A 23,147-nucleotide genomic window follows, 5' to 3' on the forward strand; every position below is an offset into this window, starting at 1 on the left:
GACGCAATGGGAACGCTCTTAGGGCGGTGCTGATTGTCTAAACCCGTATAGAATCAAGGCAATTAATTGGCTGATGGCGCGGGCGCCTCCTCAGCTGCCCTACGTCACTCACTCTTATACACTGAACACGCCGAGACGTTCTCTTTCGTAGGTTCACTCGACGCTGTGTAGCGATACCGCAATGGGAACGATATACCACACTCGCCAAGCTTAGCGCTGACGGATCTGGTCTAACAATGAACTCTCATTTTAACTTTTTTTAGTTTTTTTTTTTGCCTTTTTTGAGACCTCAATTAGGACCTAACCGACCAGTTGAGAGAAAGAACCAGGGGCCGCATCTAAATCCAAGTTATAAAACCTGATAAAAGTGCGGAGAGGACCAAATATCTTCTAAAGGAACTCCCTTGAAAAGAGCCTGGGAGGACGCGATGCTCCTAGTATCGTCAGGGATGGCAGTGGCTCAGTGGTTCATGTAGGTTGTCTACAAACCGGAAGGTTGGTGGTTAAATCCCCGGTTCCACCTGACCAAGTGTTGAGGTGTCCATGAGCAAGACACCTAACCCCAGCTGCTCCCGACGAGCTGGATGGCACCTTGCATGGCTGACATCGCCGTCGGTGTATGAATGGGTGAATGTGAGGCAACATGTAAAGCGCTTTGGTGGCCATTGGGTCTGTGAAAGCGCTATATAAATGCAGTCCATTTACCATTTTAACGCCCAGAAGTGAAGGAAGCTTCCACACCTCATGAGCCAGGGGAATTGCGTCTCTCACCCAGTGAGAGATCCTGTGCTTAGAGGCGGAGAGCCCTCGGCTGTCGGCCCAAAGCATACAATCAACTAAGACGACTTGCGCCACTGGCCGGAGTGGTCCAAATATGCCTTTAAAGATGAGGGGGACAGAAAGAGTGAAGCACGACCACTTGAGCGGAATGATGTGGACAAAACTTTCGTAGAAACACCTTCACTAGCCCTGGGGCAAACTCCATGCAAGGCTCACTCCCAGAAAGAGCCTGCAGATCCCCCACGCGCTTGAGAGAGGCCAATGCTAACAAAAGCCTCTCTGGTGATATACATGGGACACCACTGCCATGTTGTCCATCCTGACAATGACATGACCCCATCAGGGCCGGAAGAAAGTGATCCAGGGCCAGAGAGACGGCTAAGCTGGACCAAATGGAAGGACCTGATACTGGTACGCCTTTCCCCCAAAGGCGAACCGGAGGAGCTTCATGTGCCGTGGAATGACCTGGATGTGGAAACAGGTGGAAAATGGGTCGTTCAGGTCCACCGTGACGAACCAGTCCCCTGGTTCTGCACCAAGATAGTTTTTAACGTCAGCATCTTCAACTTCCCTTTGTAGAGGGAAAAATTCAGGCGACACGGGTCCAATTTGGGGCGCAGACCCCCGTCCTTCTTTGGGACGAGGAAGTAGCGGCTGAAGATGCCGCGGTCCAAGTCTGAAGTCCTTTATCGCTCCCTTCTGGAGGAGGGACGTCACTTCTTGCTGTAGAACAGAAGCCTTTAGGCCGCTATTCGTGACAGTGGGGTGAACCCCATCGAAGCAAGGAGGGTTGTGGCAGAACTGGAGTGTGTATCCGAATTGGATTGTGTGGCGAACCCAGCGCGATCCACCTGGCAGAAGTTTCCAGTCATCAGACTCCGTGTGACTGCCAGCGAGAGGTGGTGGGCACAGAGCTAAACAACTGGAGGAGGGCCTGAGGCGTCCTCTGACTGTGAAGATTGGCCCACAGGGGTCACCGAGGAGGTCTCTCTCAGTCCGGGGTCTTACATAGTATAACAGATTTTGATCTGGAGAGCATCTCAAGGGGAAACTGATACGCTTCAGCGGTCTGACCCTCCCTTTTGAGATGGTGGAAGCTCTCCGCTTCCTGACACGTGGATCAGGAACGCCCCTGCGAAGCTGAAGCAGCGTGTTTAGCTGGCTACCTCAGGTCATCGCGTCTGCGGGGGCGCTGGACGGGCATCGGACGGCCACAAGCTCCCCAGACCATGCGAGGCGGGGGGTGTCTCGGCTGGTCACTCCTTCTAGAGGCCTCTTTCCCGTGTGCGAAGTGGTCTCTGGGCGCAGGGGAAGGAGTAAGAGGTTCACGAGTCCTTCTACGCATAAACTGCTTAAGGGCAGCCGATTGCGTCTTAGCAGTTTGGAATTTGTTTACCACTGAATTGACCGCCTCTCCAAACAAACCTGACTGGGAGATAGCCCAGTGAGAAGACCTTCTCTTTTTTGTGGATTTCAGTGAGATTTAGTCATAGGTGGTGCTCAACAGACACCAAACCCGCCATGGTGCGCCCAACCGCGCGTGCAGTGTGCTTGGCTGCACGCAGCGCAAGGTCGGTAGCTTTGTGAAGCCCCTTGACCGCTTCCGTAAGGCCCCCGTCCTCGTCCATTTCCTTACGGACGTCCGCTTGGTAGGCCTGAAGAATAGCCATGGTATGGAGCACCACGCCTGCCTGGCCAGCCGCCGTGCAGGATCTGCATACGAGGGCGGAAGTGGTCCTGCAGGGCTTAGAAGGTAGAAGAGGACGGGACTTCCAGGAATGAGCGGAAGAAGGCAAAAGATGAGTTGCCAACGTGTGCTCAACCACTGGAACCGTCTGAAGTGAAGCGATGCGTGCGTGTAAGAAAAATATCCATGTTTAAAACTTTATTGATGAAAATAACTAAGGCAGATGGCCGTACGCATCGATTTACGCCAAAAGAGTAACCCTTGAACTTGACGCGCAACGTAATGACGGCAATTGACGACTCTCGCGGCTCAAACACACAGGGTTGGGCAACCGCGGTCGTCATTACGCTGTGTGTTTATTATGCATGTTTTTCTCAGATGAAGTGACTCTGGAGATTAAGACAATTTGGACAAATTCTACATTCTAATCCCCGTTTTTATGACTGGATTCCATTTTCTGCATCGTGGAAATCATAGGGCCCTAGTGTCATTTTATTTCAATTAATGCTTATTTTAGGGTTTGAATTTCCGTTGTAGCTAACTATATTAACCTTGCTACTGACTGTGATAATGTTTAAATGTAGTTCTTATGTATATGTGCAGATAGATTTTGAAAGTGTTTACATGGTGCATACGTAGACTATAGAATCTAAGTATAAACAATTATTTATTATATCTGAATATTCATGTGGTGGATCATGTACTTATCCAAAAAGCTAATTTTCAGCTCAGGATCTGGAGCTCATCAGTGTATGTCATAGTGCCCTATTGTAACGCTCTGAAACGCAAGTGTCAAAGCGCAAGTAACTTTGTGGGCGGATCCCGGCGCTGTTGCTATTATACCGGCGGGATAAACGACTCTTGCGCCCGACGCAAATCTAAAATGTGTTGGTCTGAAGTCGCTTCATTATTCATAGCTGTGGTTTGGGCGTAACGTGAAATAAACCAATCAGAGCGTCCTCTCACATTCCCTTTAAGAGCCGGCGCGCTTGTTCCACGGCGGATCGCTATTATAACGGCGGATTGCTATTATAACGGCGGATTGCTATTATAACGGCGGATTGCTATTATAACGGCGGATTGCTATTATAACGGCGGATTGCTATTATAACGGCGGATCGCTATTATAACGGCGGATCGCTATTATAACGGCGGATCGCTATTATAACGGCGGATTGCTATTATAACGGCGGATTGCTATTATAACGGCGGATCGCTATTATAACGGCGGGTTTGCCAGCGCACACCAGGAGCGGTTCACAGCCGAGGAGACCGACGTTCTCGTCAGGGCCGTAACACACAGAGAAGTGACATTGGCGTATAATAATTTGGGTAAATGTGTAGCCTAATCTAGATTTATTTTCAAAAAATCTAGATAGATCTTTTTCACATCTTCACGGACACAACAATGATTTCCCTCGTGTGTTAATATTTTTCCTTGTAATAATGAATGATTTGCAAAAATGAAAACTGCTGCGTCTGTTTATATTAGAGAATCAAAGTGGATGCGCGTTAACACGCTACATTATGGCCAAGCACGCGCCCTTTAAATACCATATCACTAACGCGCAACACGCCACTGTCTTTAGACTCGGTTTCTCCTGGTCAGTGGCGGAGTTGTTTTCTAAAACTGGAAAATATCACCAGGGAACGTTTGCGCCGGAGCACACTTCTCTTTGCGCTGAACTGCCCCCGCGAGCGCAAGTTCATTCCCTAATTTACCGACGTGCGTCTGTGGAGGGAAGAGTCCGCTGTGCGCGGGTGCAAAATAGGAATGATACATGCGTCGGTGTTCAAAGTCAGTTGCGCTGGGTGCAAGATAGGGCCCCTACTCTGTGTGTGTGTGTGTGCTTCAGGTTGAGTTGATTAACGGGCTCCTCTTTCAGAAGCTCATCAGTGTGTGTGTGTGTGTGTGTGTGGTTCAGTTGAGCAGGTGGAGCAGATGAACGGGCTCCTCCTCCAGAAGCAGAAGGAGCTGGTGGTGGCCGTGTCTAGAGTGGAGGATCTGAGTAAACAGCTGGAGAGCCTGAAACACGGGCCGATGGACTCGCTCCACAGGGACCCGAGCTCAGGGGCCGAGCTGGACCGACTCTACAGGGACCTGCAGGTACTGCCCGAGATGCAGAGCTCGGTGTGTGTTCACAGCATCTGACTGTGTGTGTGCGTGTGTGTGTGGGTGAACCTGTGTTCACAGCATCTGACTGTGTGTGTGTGTGTGTGGGTGAACCTGTGTTCACAGCATCTGACTGTGTGTGTGTGTGAGTGAACCTGTGTTCACAGCATCTGACTGACTGTGTGTGCGCGCGTGTGTGTGTGTGTGGGTGAACCTGTGTTCACAGCATCTGACATTGTGTGCGCGCGTGTGTGTGTGTGTGGGTGAACCTGTGTTCACAGCATCTGACATTGTGTGTGTGTGTGTGTGTGTGGGTGAACCTGTGTTCACAGCATCTGACTGTGTGTGTGTGTGGGTGCGTGTGTGGGTGTGTGTGTGTGTGTGTGTGTGGGTGAACCTGTGTTCACAGCATCTGACATTGTGTGTGTGTTGTGTGTGTGTGTGTGTGTGGGTGAACCTGTGTTCACAGCATCTGACATTGTGTGTGTGTGTGTGTGTGTGTGTGTGTGTGTGTGTGTGTGTGTGTGTGGGTGAACCTGTGTTCACAGCATCTGACTGACTGTGTGTGTGTGTGTGTGTGTGTGTGTGTGTGTGTGTGTGTGTGTGTGTGGGTGAACCTGTGTTCACAGCATCTGACATTGTGTGTGTGTGTGTGTGTGTGGGTGAACCTGTGTTCACAGCATCTGACTGTGTGTGCGTGTTTTGCTATACTTCTGAGGACCAAGGATAGTAAAACTTGAGATCACATACACTGGTCTTTTTGATGGTCCTCACAAGGAAAATTGATTAATAACATAATAAATTGTGTTTTTGGGTGTGTGTGATGGGTTGGTTTAGGGGTCGGGTTAGTGTGTGTGTGTGTGTGTGTGTGTGTGTGTGTGTGTGTGTGATGGGTTGGTTAAGGGGTCGGGTTAGTGTATGGAGAATATACAGTATAAAAAGTATTACGTCTATGGAGAGTCTCCACAAAGATAGCATACAAACGTGTGTGTGTGTGTGTGTGTTCACCAGATGAGGAAGAACATGAATCTGGAGCAGAACACCAGACTACAGCAGCAGAGAGAGAACTTGAACAAGAGGAACCATGAGGTGGCTAACATGGACAAGCGGGTGAATGAGCTGCGGGATCGCTTGTGGAAGAAGAAGGCGGCGCTACAGCAGAAGGAGAACCTTCCTGTGAGTGACGACTCGTTAAAGAGGGTCTATCCTGCTGCTGCCCATCATATTCTGTGTATCAGTGCTGTCAAAATGTCTGAAAACCTCAATTTGAATTTCTTTCTTAAATATTAGCAAAATTCGAATTATATTCAAATTCTAAAGGCAATACTTATTGTTAGAGGATAAAGGTACTGTACTGTCTCCTATGCCCACAAGAGGGCGCAAACGAGCACAATTTGATCTGAGCGAGTGCTGAGCGCTTTCTGTTCACAGTGTTTCAGCTGATAAACACACACACACACACACACACTCCGCTCTGACCGATGTGCAGGTTTGGTCAAGTGTGTCTTTGCCTCCAACTGAGAGGGTTTTCGTCAGCAGGAAGAGTTTTCCCGCCATTTTTCACATTAACAACGCAGCCGTACACACTGTATACTGGATAAGCTTACAGAAACACACCGTGTCAGTGACGTCATCATCATGTCTCACGCGACTCTTGACACACCAAAAATTCGAATGCACGTTCTTTACATTCGAATGTGCAGTTTTTTTTTAAATCTACGAATATTTGAAAAAAATTATAATAATTTGATAGCCTTAGTGTGTAATGTTGTTGTGTGATCATGTAAAGCTCCAGTTCTTCTCTATATCGAACGAACACGCCACAATATTGGCAATAAAAATAAGCCGATAAATAATGTATTATTTCCTTCAGCTGAGACACTTCAGATGCGCTCTGTTCCACATACTGGTTTTGAATTGCTTGAAATATTATTGAAATTACTTCAAAAAGGACAATACAGTGAAGTGCAACACGTACAGCGCAAGTCATATCGGCTATTTAAAATTATAATGAGAACATTGTATATAATTGTGTGCTTGGGACATGACTTTTAATGGTGAGACTATTGTTTTTGTAATCAGGCTCTCAAAATGTATATAAAAGTTTGGATTTAGATTAATCGGCCAACATATCGGTTATCGGCTTTCATATATAAAGAGTTATCGGTACTGGCCAAATGTTCATATCGGTGCATCCCCACTCTTTATTGTCAAGTTTTGCTCAAGATAAACTTGTTATAATTGCGCTTTTCCCTCAAAACAATTTAAACAGTCATATTTGATTGGCTATGTATTGTAATATGGTTAATGTAAATATGTAATATAAATAATTTTCAATTTAAAGGGTTAGTTCCCCCAGAACTGTAAACTCAGTCAGTAATGACTCTCCCTCATGTTGTTCCCCGTCAGACTCTCCTTCATCTTCGGGACACAAATGAAGATATTAGTGATTAAATCTGAGAGTGTCTCACTCCTCCAGAGGCTTCTGTTGTAATTGAAACTTGCCGGCCCAGAAAGTTAGTAAAGACAATGTTTAAAATAGTCCGAGTGACGACAGCGGCTCAACCTGAAGTTTATCAAGCGACCAGAATACTTTTTGTGCGCATAAAAAACTAAAATAACGACTTTATTCAACTCTTGGTGTTCTTCTGTGTGTTCCTCTGAGTGAGTTCATGTAGTGTAGCAGCGCTTTAGAGGCTCACTATTGGCCAGCATCACACACATGACCAGTGTCGGCCAATAGTGAGCCTCCGTTCTGAAGTATTCAGTGTTGTGATGTGATGTGGGTGTTCTCCACAGTGTCCTCCCGATGGCCAGCCGGCTCCGCTGACAGTAGTGTCCCGTGTGGCGGCCGTCGGCCCGTATATCCAGTCCTCCACGATGCCCCGGGGCTCCAGCAAACAGGACCTGCTCATCAAACACACTTACCCAGAAGGCCCTGCAACGGCCCCGCATCAGGAGAAGAGCGCTCTTCCCGCCGCAGGTTTGCACACACATTCACATCTGAGACCCTGGACCACAAAACCAGTCACACGGGTCAATTTTTTTACATCGTTAATAAAATAAGCTGAATAAAAAACATTTTTTAAATTGATGTGTGGTTTGTTAGGATAGGACCATATTTGGTCGAGACACAACTATTGAAAATCTGGAATCTGAAGGAGCAAAACAATCTAAACATTGAGAAAATCTCCAAAGTTGTGCATTTATGTTCACGATTGTGCTGCATTCACTCACAAAAATACATGTTTTATATATTTACGGTAGGACATTTACTAAATATCTTCATGGAACATGATCTTAATATCCTCATGATTTTTGGCATAAAAGAAAAATCTATAATTTTGACCCATATGCTGTATAGTTGCTATTGCCACAGATATACCCGTGCGGCTCCAGACTGGGTTTGTGATCCAGGGTCACTTAGAGGAGTTATTTTACACGAGAAGTTCTATATGCAAATAATGTGTCATTTTTTTCATAAACAATCTAATTAAAGTGCTAATAAAATACAAATTACTATTTTAAATGTATTCATGAAAAACAATATATATTAGATTTATATTTATATATACACCACAGTTCAAAAGTTTTAGATCGGTAAGATGAATTAATCTAGTCTCTAATTTAGTCTCTTCTGCTCATCAGGGCTGCATTGATCTGATCACAAATACAGCAAATCTGAAATATTCTGAAATAATGTTACAAATTAAAATGGCTTATTTGTATGTGAAAATATTTAGAAATGTAATTTATTCCTGTGATCGAAGCTGAACTTTCAGCATCATTACTCTTCAGTGTAAAAACATCAAACAAATCGTACAGATCTAAAACTTTTCAACGTAGTGTACATCCAAACAATTTATACGATTTTTACGTAAATATAAAATATTATCTAGGTTTTAAAAAAAAATTATCCCAGCTTTTTAATGGGGCAACACGACATGATGGATACGCTTAATAATCTCTCAGTGTGCAAGATATCATAATATTACAGTCACAAACCGCGTATGCGCTTCTGGAGTCCGAGATATTGTGCTCAACTCCTCGTGTTGCTTCTGTTCTGTTCCACGAAAGCGACAGATATGAGCTGCATTTTATTTATCATCAGCTAATGCCAAGAGCCAGGGCCGCAATAGGAGAGAGAGCGGCGTCAGCACCGGTAAGATCATCTCGTCTCACTGCTTTACATGATTGTGTTTCTGCAACTCACTCTACGCTTCATCCGCGTCAGTGTGTGTGCGCGCGTCGGCTTGCTGAAGAGATACCGCGCGATCTGGCACAGTAATAAAGTGCACAAAAACATTAATGGCGCTTTATAATGTGGTAATAATAATGTGGAGCTTAACAGTAACAACCGTAAGTATGCACTAGTGTGTCAGTTCACATATTCCTATAATCCACCATTGTTTTAATTAACGATCAAGTTATCGATTAATTGTTAACCTTAACCTCTTGTAACTACGAAGTTATCACGTTACTTAACCAGCACTTGCTTAAAGCTACACTATGTAATTGTTTTCCGCCGCTAGGGGCCGCTAGCCTCTTACAGTAACACAGGCGTAGGTTGATGACGCAGTGACGAGCTGAATGCTGGGACTTGCTGTCGAGCTGATGGATCTAATAATGTTAATGGATGAGTGAAATCCTTCATGTTTTTTAACATTACAGTGGTATGAACGTCGCGATTGCTAATAATAGACAGATATCACACGCGAGTCCCGCGGATATAAAGGAAAAAGGATTAATTCTACCGAACTACCGGCAACTGCTGAATTATACTCGCACAGGACAGTTTATTAGACGAATTAAACTTGTGAGGAAACGCAGCGCTGTCACTCGCTCTAACGTTACACTATCACACTAAACATGTGTTGAGTTATAATGTTATTCTATGTGTTAGTTCGTTTGCTATATGAAACTAGCAGTTTACTAGTAAGCTAGAGCAACATTAGAATAACATACAGATCATATTCTAACATTTCATCATGTTGAGTTATATAACACTGATTAGTTTTATGTATATTTGCTCACCTGTCTAATAAAGAGTGTTCAAGAGCGGCGTCGCTGTCAAGTCGTGACTCGTGAAGCTCTGTCGAGTCCAAGTTAGTCGCGGACGCTAGCTCTTGGCATCTCGAAAACACCACGCTGATATTGAGCCTCATTTTAGTTCTCCTTTTGTCCCAAAGTCTGCTTGCCATGGTCCATAATGTTTGAACGGAATAAGAACAGCGTGCCGCTAAACGTTACGCAGTTGTCCACGTCTGTCGCCATGGTTACGTCATGGCTATGGCAGTACGAGCGGAAAACGGGGATATTGCGGATATTGCGTCATTGACAGGTGAAAATTTTTCCGGACATTATTTAAAATGGGAATTTCTCTGAAATAAAAAATCTTTGCAGACTTTTGTGATATTGTAAGTACACAACTGCAGGAAATATATCACACTGTGTAAGAGATTTTTGGATATTTTATTGCAAAATTCTTACATATTGTACCTTTAACCCACACAATTATTTTACAGTGAATATAATGAATATGACCATCACTTAAGTGCTTTGACATATATATTATAAGTTCTCTATTTTCATAGCATGAAACAATTTCAGGGAGTCCAGAAACAGTGACACTGATTTAGAGGATAACTGGAGCTTTGCAGAGTGTGTTCAGACAGCAACACTACACACTGACAGAGGTGAACATGGGAAACCGCATCATAGCTGCTTTATCTCCGCAGGGCTGCACTCAGCAAAAGTGTCCTCGAAGTCGTCTAACTGGAGTTCGGCCAATGCCAAGTCCTCCATTAGCAACGGGTCCACCAGTCTCCCACGCTTGGTGACCCAGGCGTCCAATAACCCAGGTAACCTCACACACCCCTCACCGGTTCTGTGTCGCAGAGCTAGTGATGGGAAGTTCAGATCATCTTACTGACTCTCTTGTTCGATCTCGTTCATCAAAATGAACAATAGCTTTAACCCTCTGGGGTCGGTAGACGCGCCGGCGTGTTTTGCTGTTTTTTTTTTTCACATAGCAGCAACATAGTCTTAAAATACTCCGTCATTTATGGTCATTCAGACTTAAAATGTTATACAGGTGAAACTCGAAAAATTTGAATATTGTGCAAAAGTTCATTTTGAACTTATGAAAACCCCAAATTCAAAATTAGAATATTGTGAAAATGTTTCCATAAGCTGTAAGCCATAATCATCAAAATTATAACAAATAAAGGCTTGAAATATCTCACTTTGCATGTAATGAGTCTATATAATATATTAGTTTCAGCTTTTAAGTTGAATTACTGAAATAAATGAATTTTTGCACCATATTAAAAATGTTTGAGTGTCACCTGTATTTTTAAGAGGCAAATTCCCAGAAAACATGCACCTGCACATTCTTGATCATGTTCTGAATTAAGAAATCATTATAATTCAGTCAAAAATAATTTACAGGGAACATAATTACTTTACCTCCCGAGTCTTTCGTCCATTTGTCACGTGACGGACGTTCATGAACGACTCATCCCTGTTTACACATGCGTTTCTCAGATCGGATAGCTCTCTGAACTATCAAAGCGACTCCATGTACACCTGATCACATAAATGTGTTTTGGCAAAACGGATATAAATCCGATCTTCAGTTCCCGCGCTATATGCAGATTTAATGGAGTTCACGTCCCCGAAAGCAACAGTTATGAGCTGCATTTTATTGATCATCAGCTAATTTCAAAATCAAAGACTGCGATATGAGAGAGAGGCAAAAGCACTAGTAAGATCATTTAGTTTCTTTACTTTTATTGAAGATGATTGTGTGTTAAGCGTCTGTGATTTACTTTCACTTTGATTTGCGATAGTTTGCGCGTTGGTTTAATGAATAGATGCTCAGCTGTGGCAGTAGCGCTGTCATATCTGGCTATATCATGACCTATAGCCTAAAAAACGCTCTCACAAGCTTATTTTTTAGCATTGTTGGGAGGATTGCAGTTTCGTCTGGAACGCGGCCCAGAACACCTCCTGAGTGGTTTGAGCGATCGCATTCAAATCCGTCTCGAATGCATTTATTTAATATACGTTTAATTAAATATGCGTTTCGGAGGGCATTTACACCTGGTCTTTTCACGATCGGATAGCCATCAGATCACAGAAACGCATGAAGTGGCCAGTGTGAACAGACTCTGATGTGTACTGTGAGTTAAACCCGTGCTTGTGCTCCAGATAAAGCAGAGGTGCAGAAGCGGGACCCCAGGGTGCGCCCCGCCTCCATGTTTGAGTCCATCGAAGCGCCTGCAGCTTCTCTACGCAAGAACCAGAGCAGCGAGGACCTCGCCAGAGACGCACGGGTACTGACACACACTACCGGTCAAAAGTGTCGAATGTAAATTTATTTGAATGTTTTTGAGAAAAGTCTCTTCTGCTCACCAAGGCTGCATTTATTTGATAAAAAAAAAAAAAGTAAAAACAGTGAAATAATGTAAATCATCAGTTTTCTATGTGATTATATAGTAAAGTGTAATTTATTCCTGTGATCAAAGCTGAATTTATCATCATTACTCCAGTCTTCAGTGTCACATGATCCTCCAGAAATCAGGATAATATGATGATTTGATGAAACATTTATGATTATTGTTAGTGTTGAACACAGTCGTTTTTGTGGAAACCGTCAGAATTTAAAACAAAAAGAAAGAAATTGAGACTTTTCTTCAGCACATACACATCAAATTGATCAAAAGTGACATTTTTAATGTTACAAAGATTCTATTTCAAATAAATGCTGTTCTTTTGAACTTTCTATTCATCGAAGAATCCTGAACCATATTTTCCAAAAAATATATAGCTGTGAAAACTGCTGTCAACATTGATAACAATAAGATTATAATCTTCTAATCTATAATAATAATTAAGCGCTAATAACTCTGCATCAGATCCTCATATTATTCTGATTTCTGGAGGATCATGTGACACTGAAGACTGGAGAAATTATGCTGAACATTCAGCTTTGATCACAGGAATAAATTACACTTTACTATATATTCACATAGAAAACTGATGATTTACATTATAATAATATTTCACTGTTTTACTGTATTTCTAAATGCAGCCTTGGTGAGCAGAAGAGACTCCAAACGTTTGGCCTGTAGTGCACATGTTCTTTCCGTCTCAATATGCCGACACCATCAGGTTGATATTTACAAAGTGACACGGATGTTTCTTTACTCTCAGAGCGCCGTCAAGAACACAGTCAAGGTTCCTCCTCCAGTTCCCAGTAAACCCAAACAGGCCAGCCTGCCCAAGACGGTCCTCAACGCCGGGACCTTCCCAGGCAAGAGTAAATCCTCCCAGCAGCCGCCCACTGGCTCCCAGCATGCTTTACCACAGGGCGGTACTTTACCCCTCCCCTCGAAGCCCGAGGCTCCTCCGGCGGCCACCGTACACCCCTTCAGTGCCGACCCTCCCGGGGCCAAAGACGTCCTGCTGAAGCCCCAGATGCTGGCCACCAGCTCCATCTACAGCATGTACACGCAGCAGAGCGCGACGGGGGCGCTGGGCCGAGCGCAGACCCGCAACTTCATCAGCGGTGAGTCCATTCATCATCCAGCAGACCGCTTTATCCAGAGCGGTACAGGGGTACAACTATAGCCTATAGGCCGCCGTCACTTTAAGAGCTGCACGGGTCCAATACACTGATACACATGTGCAGCACAGAACACAGTCTCTCACGCTTGAACGGTTTAAAGTCATATTTAAAGGCTCACAAAGCAATCGATAAGAGGAATCGGCATTTTTATTTTATTACAAGTATCCGATTCATGTTGTCAAGTATTCAATTCCAAAATTGGAATTGATTTTAGATTCCCAACCCTAGTCAGGCCCGTTTTCAGCAGGACATTTAGCAGACCGCTTTATCCAGAGCGACTTGCAACGGATTACACACACATGACTGGATCCGTGCCTTTCACATCACATTCACATCAATGCCGAAAGAAAACATGCAAATAAATATTAGTCGTCACTCCATATCTGCCAATAATATTTCTTAGTAAGATGATATTTAAATTATTCGTTTTTATGATCAAAAGCTCTGTAGTTTTAAACGGATAATGCAGCGCAATACAATGATGATTGAGAGATGGACAAATAAACCTTCCTCAAAAGCCTGCTGATCTTAATGGATATATTGAAAGCGATACCGCTTCAGTCCAGTAAGTGTTCATCTTGAAATATTACTGACAATACCAAAGTTATTCTTACGTTTAGATGAATATGTAAACATGAGCAGCTCTTTCCTCTCAGTAACAGAATAAACACACAATATCAATAAGCACAGCAGTTCAGAAAGCATCTGATCACAGTGATGAGGAGATACTCCAGCTCTGAGATTCAGATCTACAGTCACGTCACGTTTATTCATACAGCACTTTATACAATAGACTGATTTATACAGCAGCTTTACAGTATTAAACATGAAGAACAGTGTCAGTGTCTCTCAGTCAGAAGTACAGCTTCAGTTTCTACTATAAAGCGGCTCTCCAGTGTGCTCGTGTTTGTACTCGCGTCTGAACAGAAGAAATGCAGATTTACAGCTCAAAGAAGGCGGAGCCTCAGAGCCACACCCACCTATTACATCATCACCACACTGACCAATGGGAGTTCACAGGTGTTTACCAGCCGGAGAGAACTTTAACAGAAAGATCTTGATATGAACTCCCAATTTGAACTTCATTTTTGCCCGATTTTGTTTGACATCACACAGGTTAATTCAAGATTTAGTTAGAAGTACATCAAAGCGTTAATCTAGCTTGCCATTGTACACTATGAATATTGTTGGCTCTGTGACAAATTGCTTGTAGGTCACTTTGGATAAAATGCCTAAGGCCCGTTCACACTAATGACGATAACGATAAAGATATCATTCTAAAAATCGTAAAAAACAAAAACAAGATATAATGATAATAGCACAGAAACAATATCGTTGGACGATATTATCCTGATGAACGATACAAACATTGACAGCCAATCAGAATCCATCCTGCTGTAACAAACTCGAGTGTTTAAAGCGGCAGAAAAGCACGAATAAACAGAACGATATCGTCCCCTGGTCTGGACGCTAATAAAGTTATCTTTATAGTCATCGTTCTTGACATGAATGGGCCTTTAAAGGTGCAGTGTGTAATATTTAGGAGGATCTGTTACAGAAATACAATATCATACACATAACTGTTTTCAGTGGTGTATAAAGACCTTACTTAATGAACCGTTATGTTTTTATTAGCTTCGAATGAGCCATTTCCATCTACACACACCGTGAGGCCACTTACATCGACATGTTTCTACGGTGGCCCTGAGCGGACAAACACATTTCGTCACGATGTTGTTCTTCATAAGAAGCGCTAACGTCAGCGAATAAAACACTGACACAATGATGGACAAGTCACAATAATATTCACAATAACATCGTTTTACTGAACAATTAAGTAAACCTTATTTCTTCATTGATCTTTGTAAAGAAACTCTCTCTGCTGTCTCAGATGACGACATCACTTCCTGTCGGCCACCGTAACTTCTGTTGGTTGCAATTCACAACCTCACCACTAGACGCCGCTAAAAATTACACTGCACCTTTAAGAATGTAAAAAAATTATAATTGATTCATTTTTCTTTTCTTTTTTATAATATTCCTGTCCATGTAGTTTACGGAAAGCCAGTGACATCCACAGGCCAGCCGTCTCAGAACCAGCTCCCTGAGAACCCGTACCTGGACCCGCCCAGTGTCCCCGAGACTGAGAAGGACCACAGTCACGCTCCCGAACCCCAGGAGCCCGAGCGCATTCCCAGACCCCTCAGTCCCACCAAGCTCCTGCCCTTCATCACGAACCCCTACCGCCACCAGAGCGACGTGGACCTGGAGGCTCTCCGCAAGAGACTCTACAACGCGCCGAGACCCCTGAAGAAGCGCAGCTCCATCACGGAGCCCGAGGGCCCCGGCGGCCCCAACATTCAGAAGCTCCTGTACCAGAAGACCACTCTGGCCGCGATGGAGACCACAGCGAGTCCTGCGCGAGACGAGGAGAAGGAGACGCCGGCAGGAGCTGAAGGAGCGTCACTCCAGGGACCGAAACCGGCAGAGAACGTCCCTCCTCCTCCTCCACCTCCGCCTCCACACCCGGCTCCACAACCCCACGCTGCCATCTCCCCTCCACCTCCGGCCCAACAACCCCACGCTGCCATCTCCCCTCCACCTCCTCAGCCGGCCAGCCCTCCTCCCCCTCCTCCTCCTCCTCCTCCTCCTGCTGAGAGCCTCGTTGAAGACTTCCCTCCATACCCTCCACCGCCCTATCCCAGCGGAGCCGAGCAGGAGCCTCCAGAAGACACCTTCAGCATGAAGCCACCGGAGGTCACCGGACAGGTTCGCTTTCCACCCGTAAGTCCCGTCTAGCGAACACTTGATATTGACACACATTTCATCACAATTACAAAGATTTAGATTCACAGGCTTGCAATGTGATTCAATTCCGACCTCGATTCAGTTCATTTCTGACTTTGATTAATTTGTATGTATCAGGTTCAGTGTTTTTCTCCAGTAATCTCTGTGAATTAACAGCTGATCTGACTACAAACATGTAAATTGCACTCAAGGCAGTTTTTTTAGTAATAAGTTTAATGTAACATAATTATGTTTCTACTCTAATACTCAAATTTAACTAAAACAATTTAAAGATTGTTTGTCAGCTTGTTTTCATGATGGATTTATTCAAACATTAAATATTGAACAACAGGTAAAGTAAAAATATTATGAATATAGTGCATAAATGTATCAAAATGTTCTTCTCTAGAACTATTATTCTTTATTTTTCTTATTAAATATCCAGTTTATGGTCACTGAACGTGACATATTGTTCTCAAGCTGTTTAGAATCTATATCGGTTCATCAAAATGAGAGTTCAACACTGAATGCTGTGCATGGTGTGTGTGTTGTGTGTCCAGGGGAAGAGGACAAACCTGCGCAAGGCCGGATCGGAGCGCATCGAGCACAGCATGAGAGTGCACTTCAATCCTCTGGCTCTCTTACTGGACTCGTCTCTGGAGGGAGAGTTGGATCTGGTGCAGCGCATCATAAACGAGGAAAGTTACTTTTCACACTTTAAACCTGAACATATACTGCATGTCCGTGAGTGTGTGACTGATTTATTATTAGTGTTTTATTATACATTTCTGGTCAAAACTGTGGAATCGTTAAAGTCCCCCTATAGTCAATCATTTTATCCCTTAAAACTCACCAAAATGACATATTTAAAAGTTTTCCTTGTCATGTCTTAAAATAGCTTTAATGTAACACCCATGCCTCATTTAATATAAGCGGTTCTATGAATATGTAAATGAGCCCCGCCTCCACTCACTCAGGTTAGAGATCCCCTGGTTGACGATCACACGTTGATCTGATTGGTTACAAGGTAGTTTGTGACGTCAGAAACTCCAGCGATCAGAATATGGTTATCGTGTTTATAATATTTCACATGCTCATGAGAATAACAATAATATCCACATGATCGAGTGAGAAACGCGCTGCGCTGACAGACGTTGCAGAGACACAGATAACTAACAGCACTTTGGTTTAAGAACAGAAACACAGTCTCCCTCAACAAAACTTAAAGGAAGCGTATGTCTCACAATCATTCTGCTATCAGATCAGGTAGTGTATCATGTATCAATGCTGTGCTTGATGGACACTCTTTCCTCAGTCGACCGGTGTTTAGATTTCATATGATTTGACCCCCCACGGGGTCCGGCCGGGCATACCCCGAAGGAGCGATGTAGGGCCGCCTTCCTGTGGGCTCACCACCTGCAGGAGGGACCGTAAGGGGCGGTGCTTAGTGGATCGGGCAGCAGTTTGTAGGCAGGGCTCAGCCGCCATGTGTTGGAGTTCACCCCAGTGAACGAGAGGGTCGCTTCCCTGCGCCTTCGGGCCGAACAGCAGTGCTGAGTATCCTGCCCTCTTAGCGAGTATCCTTGCCCTCAGTGACACCTGGAGGGGTGTGATTGGGAGTCAGGCCCCCCTGATTTGCTAGTTACAGCTTGTCCAGAGATATTGAGTCCGAGTGGACCATGTTCTCCACCTCCATTGTCGCCGCGGCCGCTTGGTAATTGAGGCCGTAAGGTCTCCGGTGCCTGTCGAGGGAACAATCCCTGAACCTGGTGGTGGACACCGGAAGTAAGGGATGCCATAAAGCTGAAGGAGTCCTATCGGGCCTGGTTGGCTTGCGGGACTCCTGAGGCAGCTGACGGGTACCGACAGGCCAAGCGGAGTGCAGCCCGGGTGGTTGTGGAGGCAAAAAAATCTGGCTTGGGAGGAGTTCGGTGAGGCCATGGAGAAGGACTATCGGTTGGCCTCGAAGAGATTCTGGCAAACCATCCGGCGCCTCAGGAGGAGGAAGCAGTGCCCTACCAACATTGTTTACAGTGGAGGTGGGCAGCTGTTGGCCTCAACTGGGAATGAATACTTCGAGGTTCTCCTCAATCCCACCGACACGTCTTCCATTAAGGAAACCGAGGCAGAGGCTGAGGGCTCGGAAGTGGACTCGTCCAAATCACCCAAGCTGAAGTCACCGAGGTAGTCAAGAAACTCCTCGGTGGCAAGGCACCGGGGTGGATGAGATCCGCCCTGAGTACCTCAAGTCTCTGGATGTTGCGGGGCTGTCTTGGCTGACACGCCTCTGCAACATTGCGTGGCAGTCGGGGACAGTACCTTTGGGCTGGCAGACCGGGGTGGCTCTTTTTGAAGGGGAGCCGGAGGGTGTGTTCCAACTACAGGGGGATCACACTTCTCAGCCTCCCCGGGAAAGTCTATGCCAGGGTACTGGAGAAGAGAATATGGCCGATAGTAGAACCTCGGATTCAGGAGGAACAGTGCGGTTTTCGTCCGGGCCGTGGAACACTGGACCAGCTTTATACCCTCTACAGGGTGCTGGAGGGTTCATGGGAGTTTGCCAAACCAATCCACATGTGCTTTGTGGATTTGGAGAAGGCATTCGACTGTGTCCCTCGTGGCGGCCTGTGGAGGGTGCTCCGGGAGTATGGGGTCCGGGGCCCTTTGCTAAGGGCTGTCGACCGAAGCAGGAGCTTGGTTTGCATTGCCGGCAGTAAGTCAGACTTGTTCCCGGTGCATGTTGGACTCCGGCAGGGCTGCCCTTTGTCGCCGATTCTGTTCATAATTTTTATGGACTGAATTTCTAGGCGCAGCCAGGGGCCGGAGGGGGTCCGGTTTGGGGACCACACGATTTCGTCTCTGCTCTTTGAAGATGATGTTGTCGTGTTGGCCCCTTCAGACCAGGACCTTCAGCATGCACTGGGACGGTTTGCAGCCGAGTGTGAAGCGGCTTGGATGAGAATCATCCGAGGCCAAGGTCCCCAGTGGGGATAGGAAAAGGGTGGGCTGCCCCGTACAGGTTGGTGGAGAGTTCCTGCCTCAAGTGGAGGAGTTCAAGTATCTTGGGGTCTTGTTCACGAGTGAGGGAAGGATGGAACGGGAGATTGACAGACGGATCAGTGCAGTAATGCGGTCGATGTACCGGTCTGTCGTGGGTGAAGCTCTCGATTTACTGGTTAATCTACGTTCCTACTCTCACCTATGGTCATGATCTGTGGGTGATGACCGAAAGGACAAGATCCTGGATACAGGCGGCCGAAATGCGCTTTCTTAAAGGACAAGTTTCTTAAAGGACCCCCACCTCCACAATGGCTACATAGGTGCACTGGAATAATCCTTCCTAAAACGCATTAAACTTTCCTTTACAAAGACGTGAAACTCAGCGAGTGGTCAGGGGTGTTCACTGGTATGCTCACACAAAAGATGCTTTCCCAACAGGTTTTATCATAGTTTTTGTCCAACTCCATTGACTTGTTTTGGATGTGCTGTGAGGTACGGTATTACAAAAACTACGAAATCAGATCTGAAAACAGGGCTTTAAGTGTAAAATACAGAACTTGTCCTTTAAAGTTTGACTACTCGCAGCAGTCTCGCATGCGCAGCCAATGAGATTTAGCCGTTTACGCGTTAGCTTCGCCCACTACCGGAGAAACCAACACATCTTCCGCTTGTTCTGAAAAGCTGAATAATTCCAAAACGAACCGTTATTTTTACACTCTCTCTCTCTCTCTCTCTCTCTCTCTCTCTCTCTCTGCGCGTGTGTGAGAAACACAGTGCTCTCAGCAAATGGCCCGCGAGTCGTGCGCCTCACACTAGAGTTTACAGTACGTCAAACACAGGTATGCTGCACACATCCATTGAGCTGATTAGAAATAGTACAGATCGCTTGACGGAGAGTGAAGATTTAGTCGCATATGCGAGTGATTTACTCGTATTGTAGAGGGTTGCCATAGTGACAGAACCTGACGGTAATATAATGGATACAATTAATCTTTTTGTTTTTGTCCCCCATCAGGTGGAGGACCCGAGCCAGCCGAACGACGAGGGCATCACTGCGCTCCACAACGCTGTGTGTGCCGGTCACACCGAGATCGTGAGATTCCTGGTTCAGTACGGAGTCAGTGTGAACGCGGCGGACAGCGACGGATGGTGAGACGCGCTCACACACTCATACACTTTTACACACACTCATTTACATTTACATTTATTCATTTAGCAGACGCTTTTATCCAAAGCGACTTACAAATGAGAAACAATAGAAGCAATTAAACTAGCAGTAGACCAACAGTATGTAAGTGCTATGACCCTTCACAGTACAATCCAACGTACAGTTTTTTTTTTTTTTTTTTTTTTTTTTTTTTTTTTTTTTGTTGTTGTTGTTAGAATAGAGAAGAGTGTGTTAGTATTACTGGATTAAATGCTGCCGAAAAAGATATGTCTTCATATCTTCACTCATACACACACGCTCACACACTCATACACACTCATACACTCACACACTTATACACACACGCACACACGCACACACACTCACACACACACATTCATACACACGCACACACACTTATACACTCACACTCATACACACACACACTTATACACTTATACACTCATACACTCACACTCATATACACACACACACACACACTCACACATAGGGGTGTGTGATATATATGGTCTGCAATAATATCCTGATCAGGGTGGGAAATTAACTTTTTTGCCCAATTTTACCAGACGCTTATATTTTTTACCAGACACTTTTTACGGAATTCAAATTTATAAAAGAAAGTGCACGAGCGTATTTTGACTTGCTTCAATCTATTTTTTATTATTATTAATACATATTTTATTAATGTAGGCAAATAAAAAGTGATGTGAAAAAAGCCTGCGAGACCATGGTAAAGTTGTGTTCGGTCATATTCTACAGTAACTGTAGGCCTACATGTTTAATGAAAAAAAATTATTGACTCCTCTCTCAGTAATAGGGTTGGGCCAATAGGGCGACTGTGTGTCTGATATGAATAACACACGTCGGCAAATATATTTGAACATAATTGTTATTGCTGCTTCCATAGACACCATTGTGTTTTTTACAAACTATAAATGTATTGGTTTGCTATAAATTGAATGCATTTAAATGTCTGAAACCTAAAATGTGTGTGTGCGTGCGTGCGCATCTTCATTCCAGCCGTAACCCTGTGTGTGTGTGTGTTCCAGGACTCCCCTGCACTGCGCGGCATCCTGTAATAACGTGTCGGTGTGTAAGTTCCTGGTGGAGTCTGGGGCCGCTGTGTTCGCCATGACCTACAGCGACTTGCAGACGGCAGCGGACAAGTGTGAGGAGATGGAGGAGGGATACACACAGTGCTCGCAGTTCCTCTACGGTGCGTTACACACACACACACACACGCACTGCGGTTACACTGCACCAATCATGGGATCATTTACAGTGGACTTACAGGAGCAGCTCACTGCAGAATTAAACTTTCCTGATTATTTACTCTCATCCACGTCATCCAAGATGATCATGTGTGTCTGTCTTCAGTGGAACAGAAATGCAGGTTTGTGAGGAACACACTCCAGGATGTTCTCCATATAGTGACTTCAATGGTCCAGCGGGTCGAAGGTCCAGATGTCAATGTTTTATTATTTATAAAATGGCCGCTGGTGTGTCTAGATGAGACTCTTATTCCTCGGCTGGATCGTGAGAGACTTTGAAGCTGAAACTCACATCTGGACCTTCGACCCGCTGGACCATTGAAGTCACTATATGGAGAACATCTGGAGTGTGTTCCTCACAAACCTGCATTTCTGTTCCACTGAAGACAGACACACATGAACATCTTGGATCTAGGGATGGCGAAAACTAAAAAAATTCTTGACCGACCACCGAGCCTCATTAGCCGGTTGAAACCGGTTAACCGATTAGTTTAAAATATGTTACGCTATTTGAAATAACGGCCATTTCGAGCCGCGCCTGCAATTTCACAACTCTGTCGCATCTCTCCGCCGCTCTGCCTCCCGCTCACACACACACACACACACACACACACACACACACGGCGCCGGTGTTGTGCCGAATTTACACCGGCGCCGCCCTTCCACTCACGTCACTTTTTTAAAATCCCCAACAGCGAGTCCCGCAAACGCGGCGCAGAGGAGCTTGTATGTAATCGGCGGACAAATGGCTCCTTAGTTTCGAAATGGTTTGGGTACAAGGTGATCGCGTTGAAAATAAAGGCGTTTGTCTAGCATTAGAAGCTCATTTGAAACATTGCCGCGGCTCATTTCAGAAAATGACAGCTCCGAACCGAAGAGACGCCGCTTTAGTTTGAGGTAGTGCTAACAATAATAAAGAAAGATGATGATCATCATCACCTTATCTGTTACCACTGAAATGTATTTGTAATGTATTTTCATATTTAAGCGCTGTATCACACAAGCTGCAACTTACGTTACATCTGTGTCATTCTGTTTGGTGAAATGGTCCCACACACACACTACTCTTCTCTGCACGCTTCCTCCCGTCGTCTGCGCTGGCTCTACCCTCGAGTGTGTTAGCCTGTAGCCTTTACTTTCTGCAAACCTTGTGAGCGCGCGAACCCAAACGCTGTGACCTCGCGCCGAATGTTTTTATTGGTTTATTAAGTAAAAACCACTGTCTATGGTACAAACGGGCGAGTTATGAAAGATTGAGTGAGAGGGATTTGTTCACTTCACACAAAAAGATCTTGAAATGAGATGCTAACTGTAGTAGCGTTTAGTCCACTGTCTATAATAGACTAATTTAGAGAGCACTTTTTTTTTTTTTTTACCGACTGATACGGTCAACCATCGGTCAAACGGTCATCGGTTAACATCCCTAAATGTGGGGGAAAGTAAATCATCAGGAAAGTTTAATTCTGTAGTGAACTAATCTTTTAATCTCAGTATGTTACACAATCAAACCTCTTCATTCCCGTTTACATGCAATTTTCATTATACTGAATATTCTCTAAGAATTGTGGTTATATTTATTGCCGTTATTCATATGCACAGATGATGAACTCGCATACAGTAAGTGTGTTAGTGTGTTAAGTGTGTTTTTCGATTCATATTTGAATATGAACTGCACCATGAAATGTGGTGTGTCCACGGGAGCAGGCCGA

The 23,147-nt window shown here is 44.8% G+C and overlaps 1 protein-coding gene across 3 annotated transcripts in view; it reads left to right on the forward strand.

Annotated features, from left to right (window-relative positions):
• Positions 1-23,147, forward strand: part of tp53bp2a (tumor protein p53 binding protein, 2a) — a 33,173-nt gene that overhangs the window by 5,588 nt on the left and 4,438 nt on the right. The window contains exons 7-17 of one of the 3 annotated variants that reach the window (XM_079634771.1): positions 4,393-4,574; positions 5,592-5,756; positions 7,380-7,563; positions 8,692-8,742; positions 10,319-10,441; positions 11,793-11,917; positions 12,798-13,152; positions 15,266-15,996; positions 16,560-16,695; positions 20,013-20,148; positions 21,217-21,383. In XM_079634771.1, coding sequence (XP_079490897.1) covers positions 4,393-4,574; positions 5,592-5,756; positions 7,380-7,563; positions 8,692-8,742; positions 10,319-10,441; positions 11,793-11,917; positions 12,798-13,152; positions 15,266-15,996; positions 16,560-16,695; positions 20,013-20,148; positions 21,217-21,383 — 2,355 coding nt within the window. The remainder of the gene's footprint in view (positions 1-4,392; positions 4,575-5,591; positions 5,757-7,379; positions 7,564-8,691; positions 8,743-10,318; positions 10,442-11,792; positions 11,918-12,797; positions 13,153-15,265; positions 15,997-16,559; positions 16,696-20,012; positions 20,149-21,216; positions 21,384-23,147) is intronic. The other 2 variants (XM_079634772.1, XM_079634773.1) reach the window with 2 other exon arrangements.

Source organism: Phoxinus phoxinus, assembly GCF_949152265.1.
Source record: "Phoxinus phoxinus genome assembly, chromosome: 14".
NCBI classification, from domain to species: Eukaryota; Metazoa; Chordata; class Actinopteri; order Cypriniformes; family Leuciscidae; genus Phoxinus; species Phoxinus phoxinus.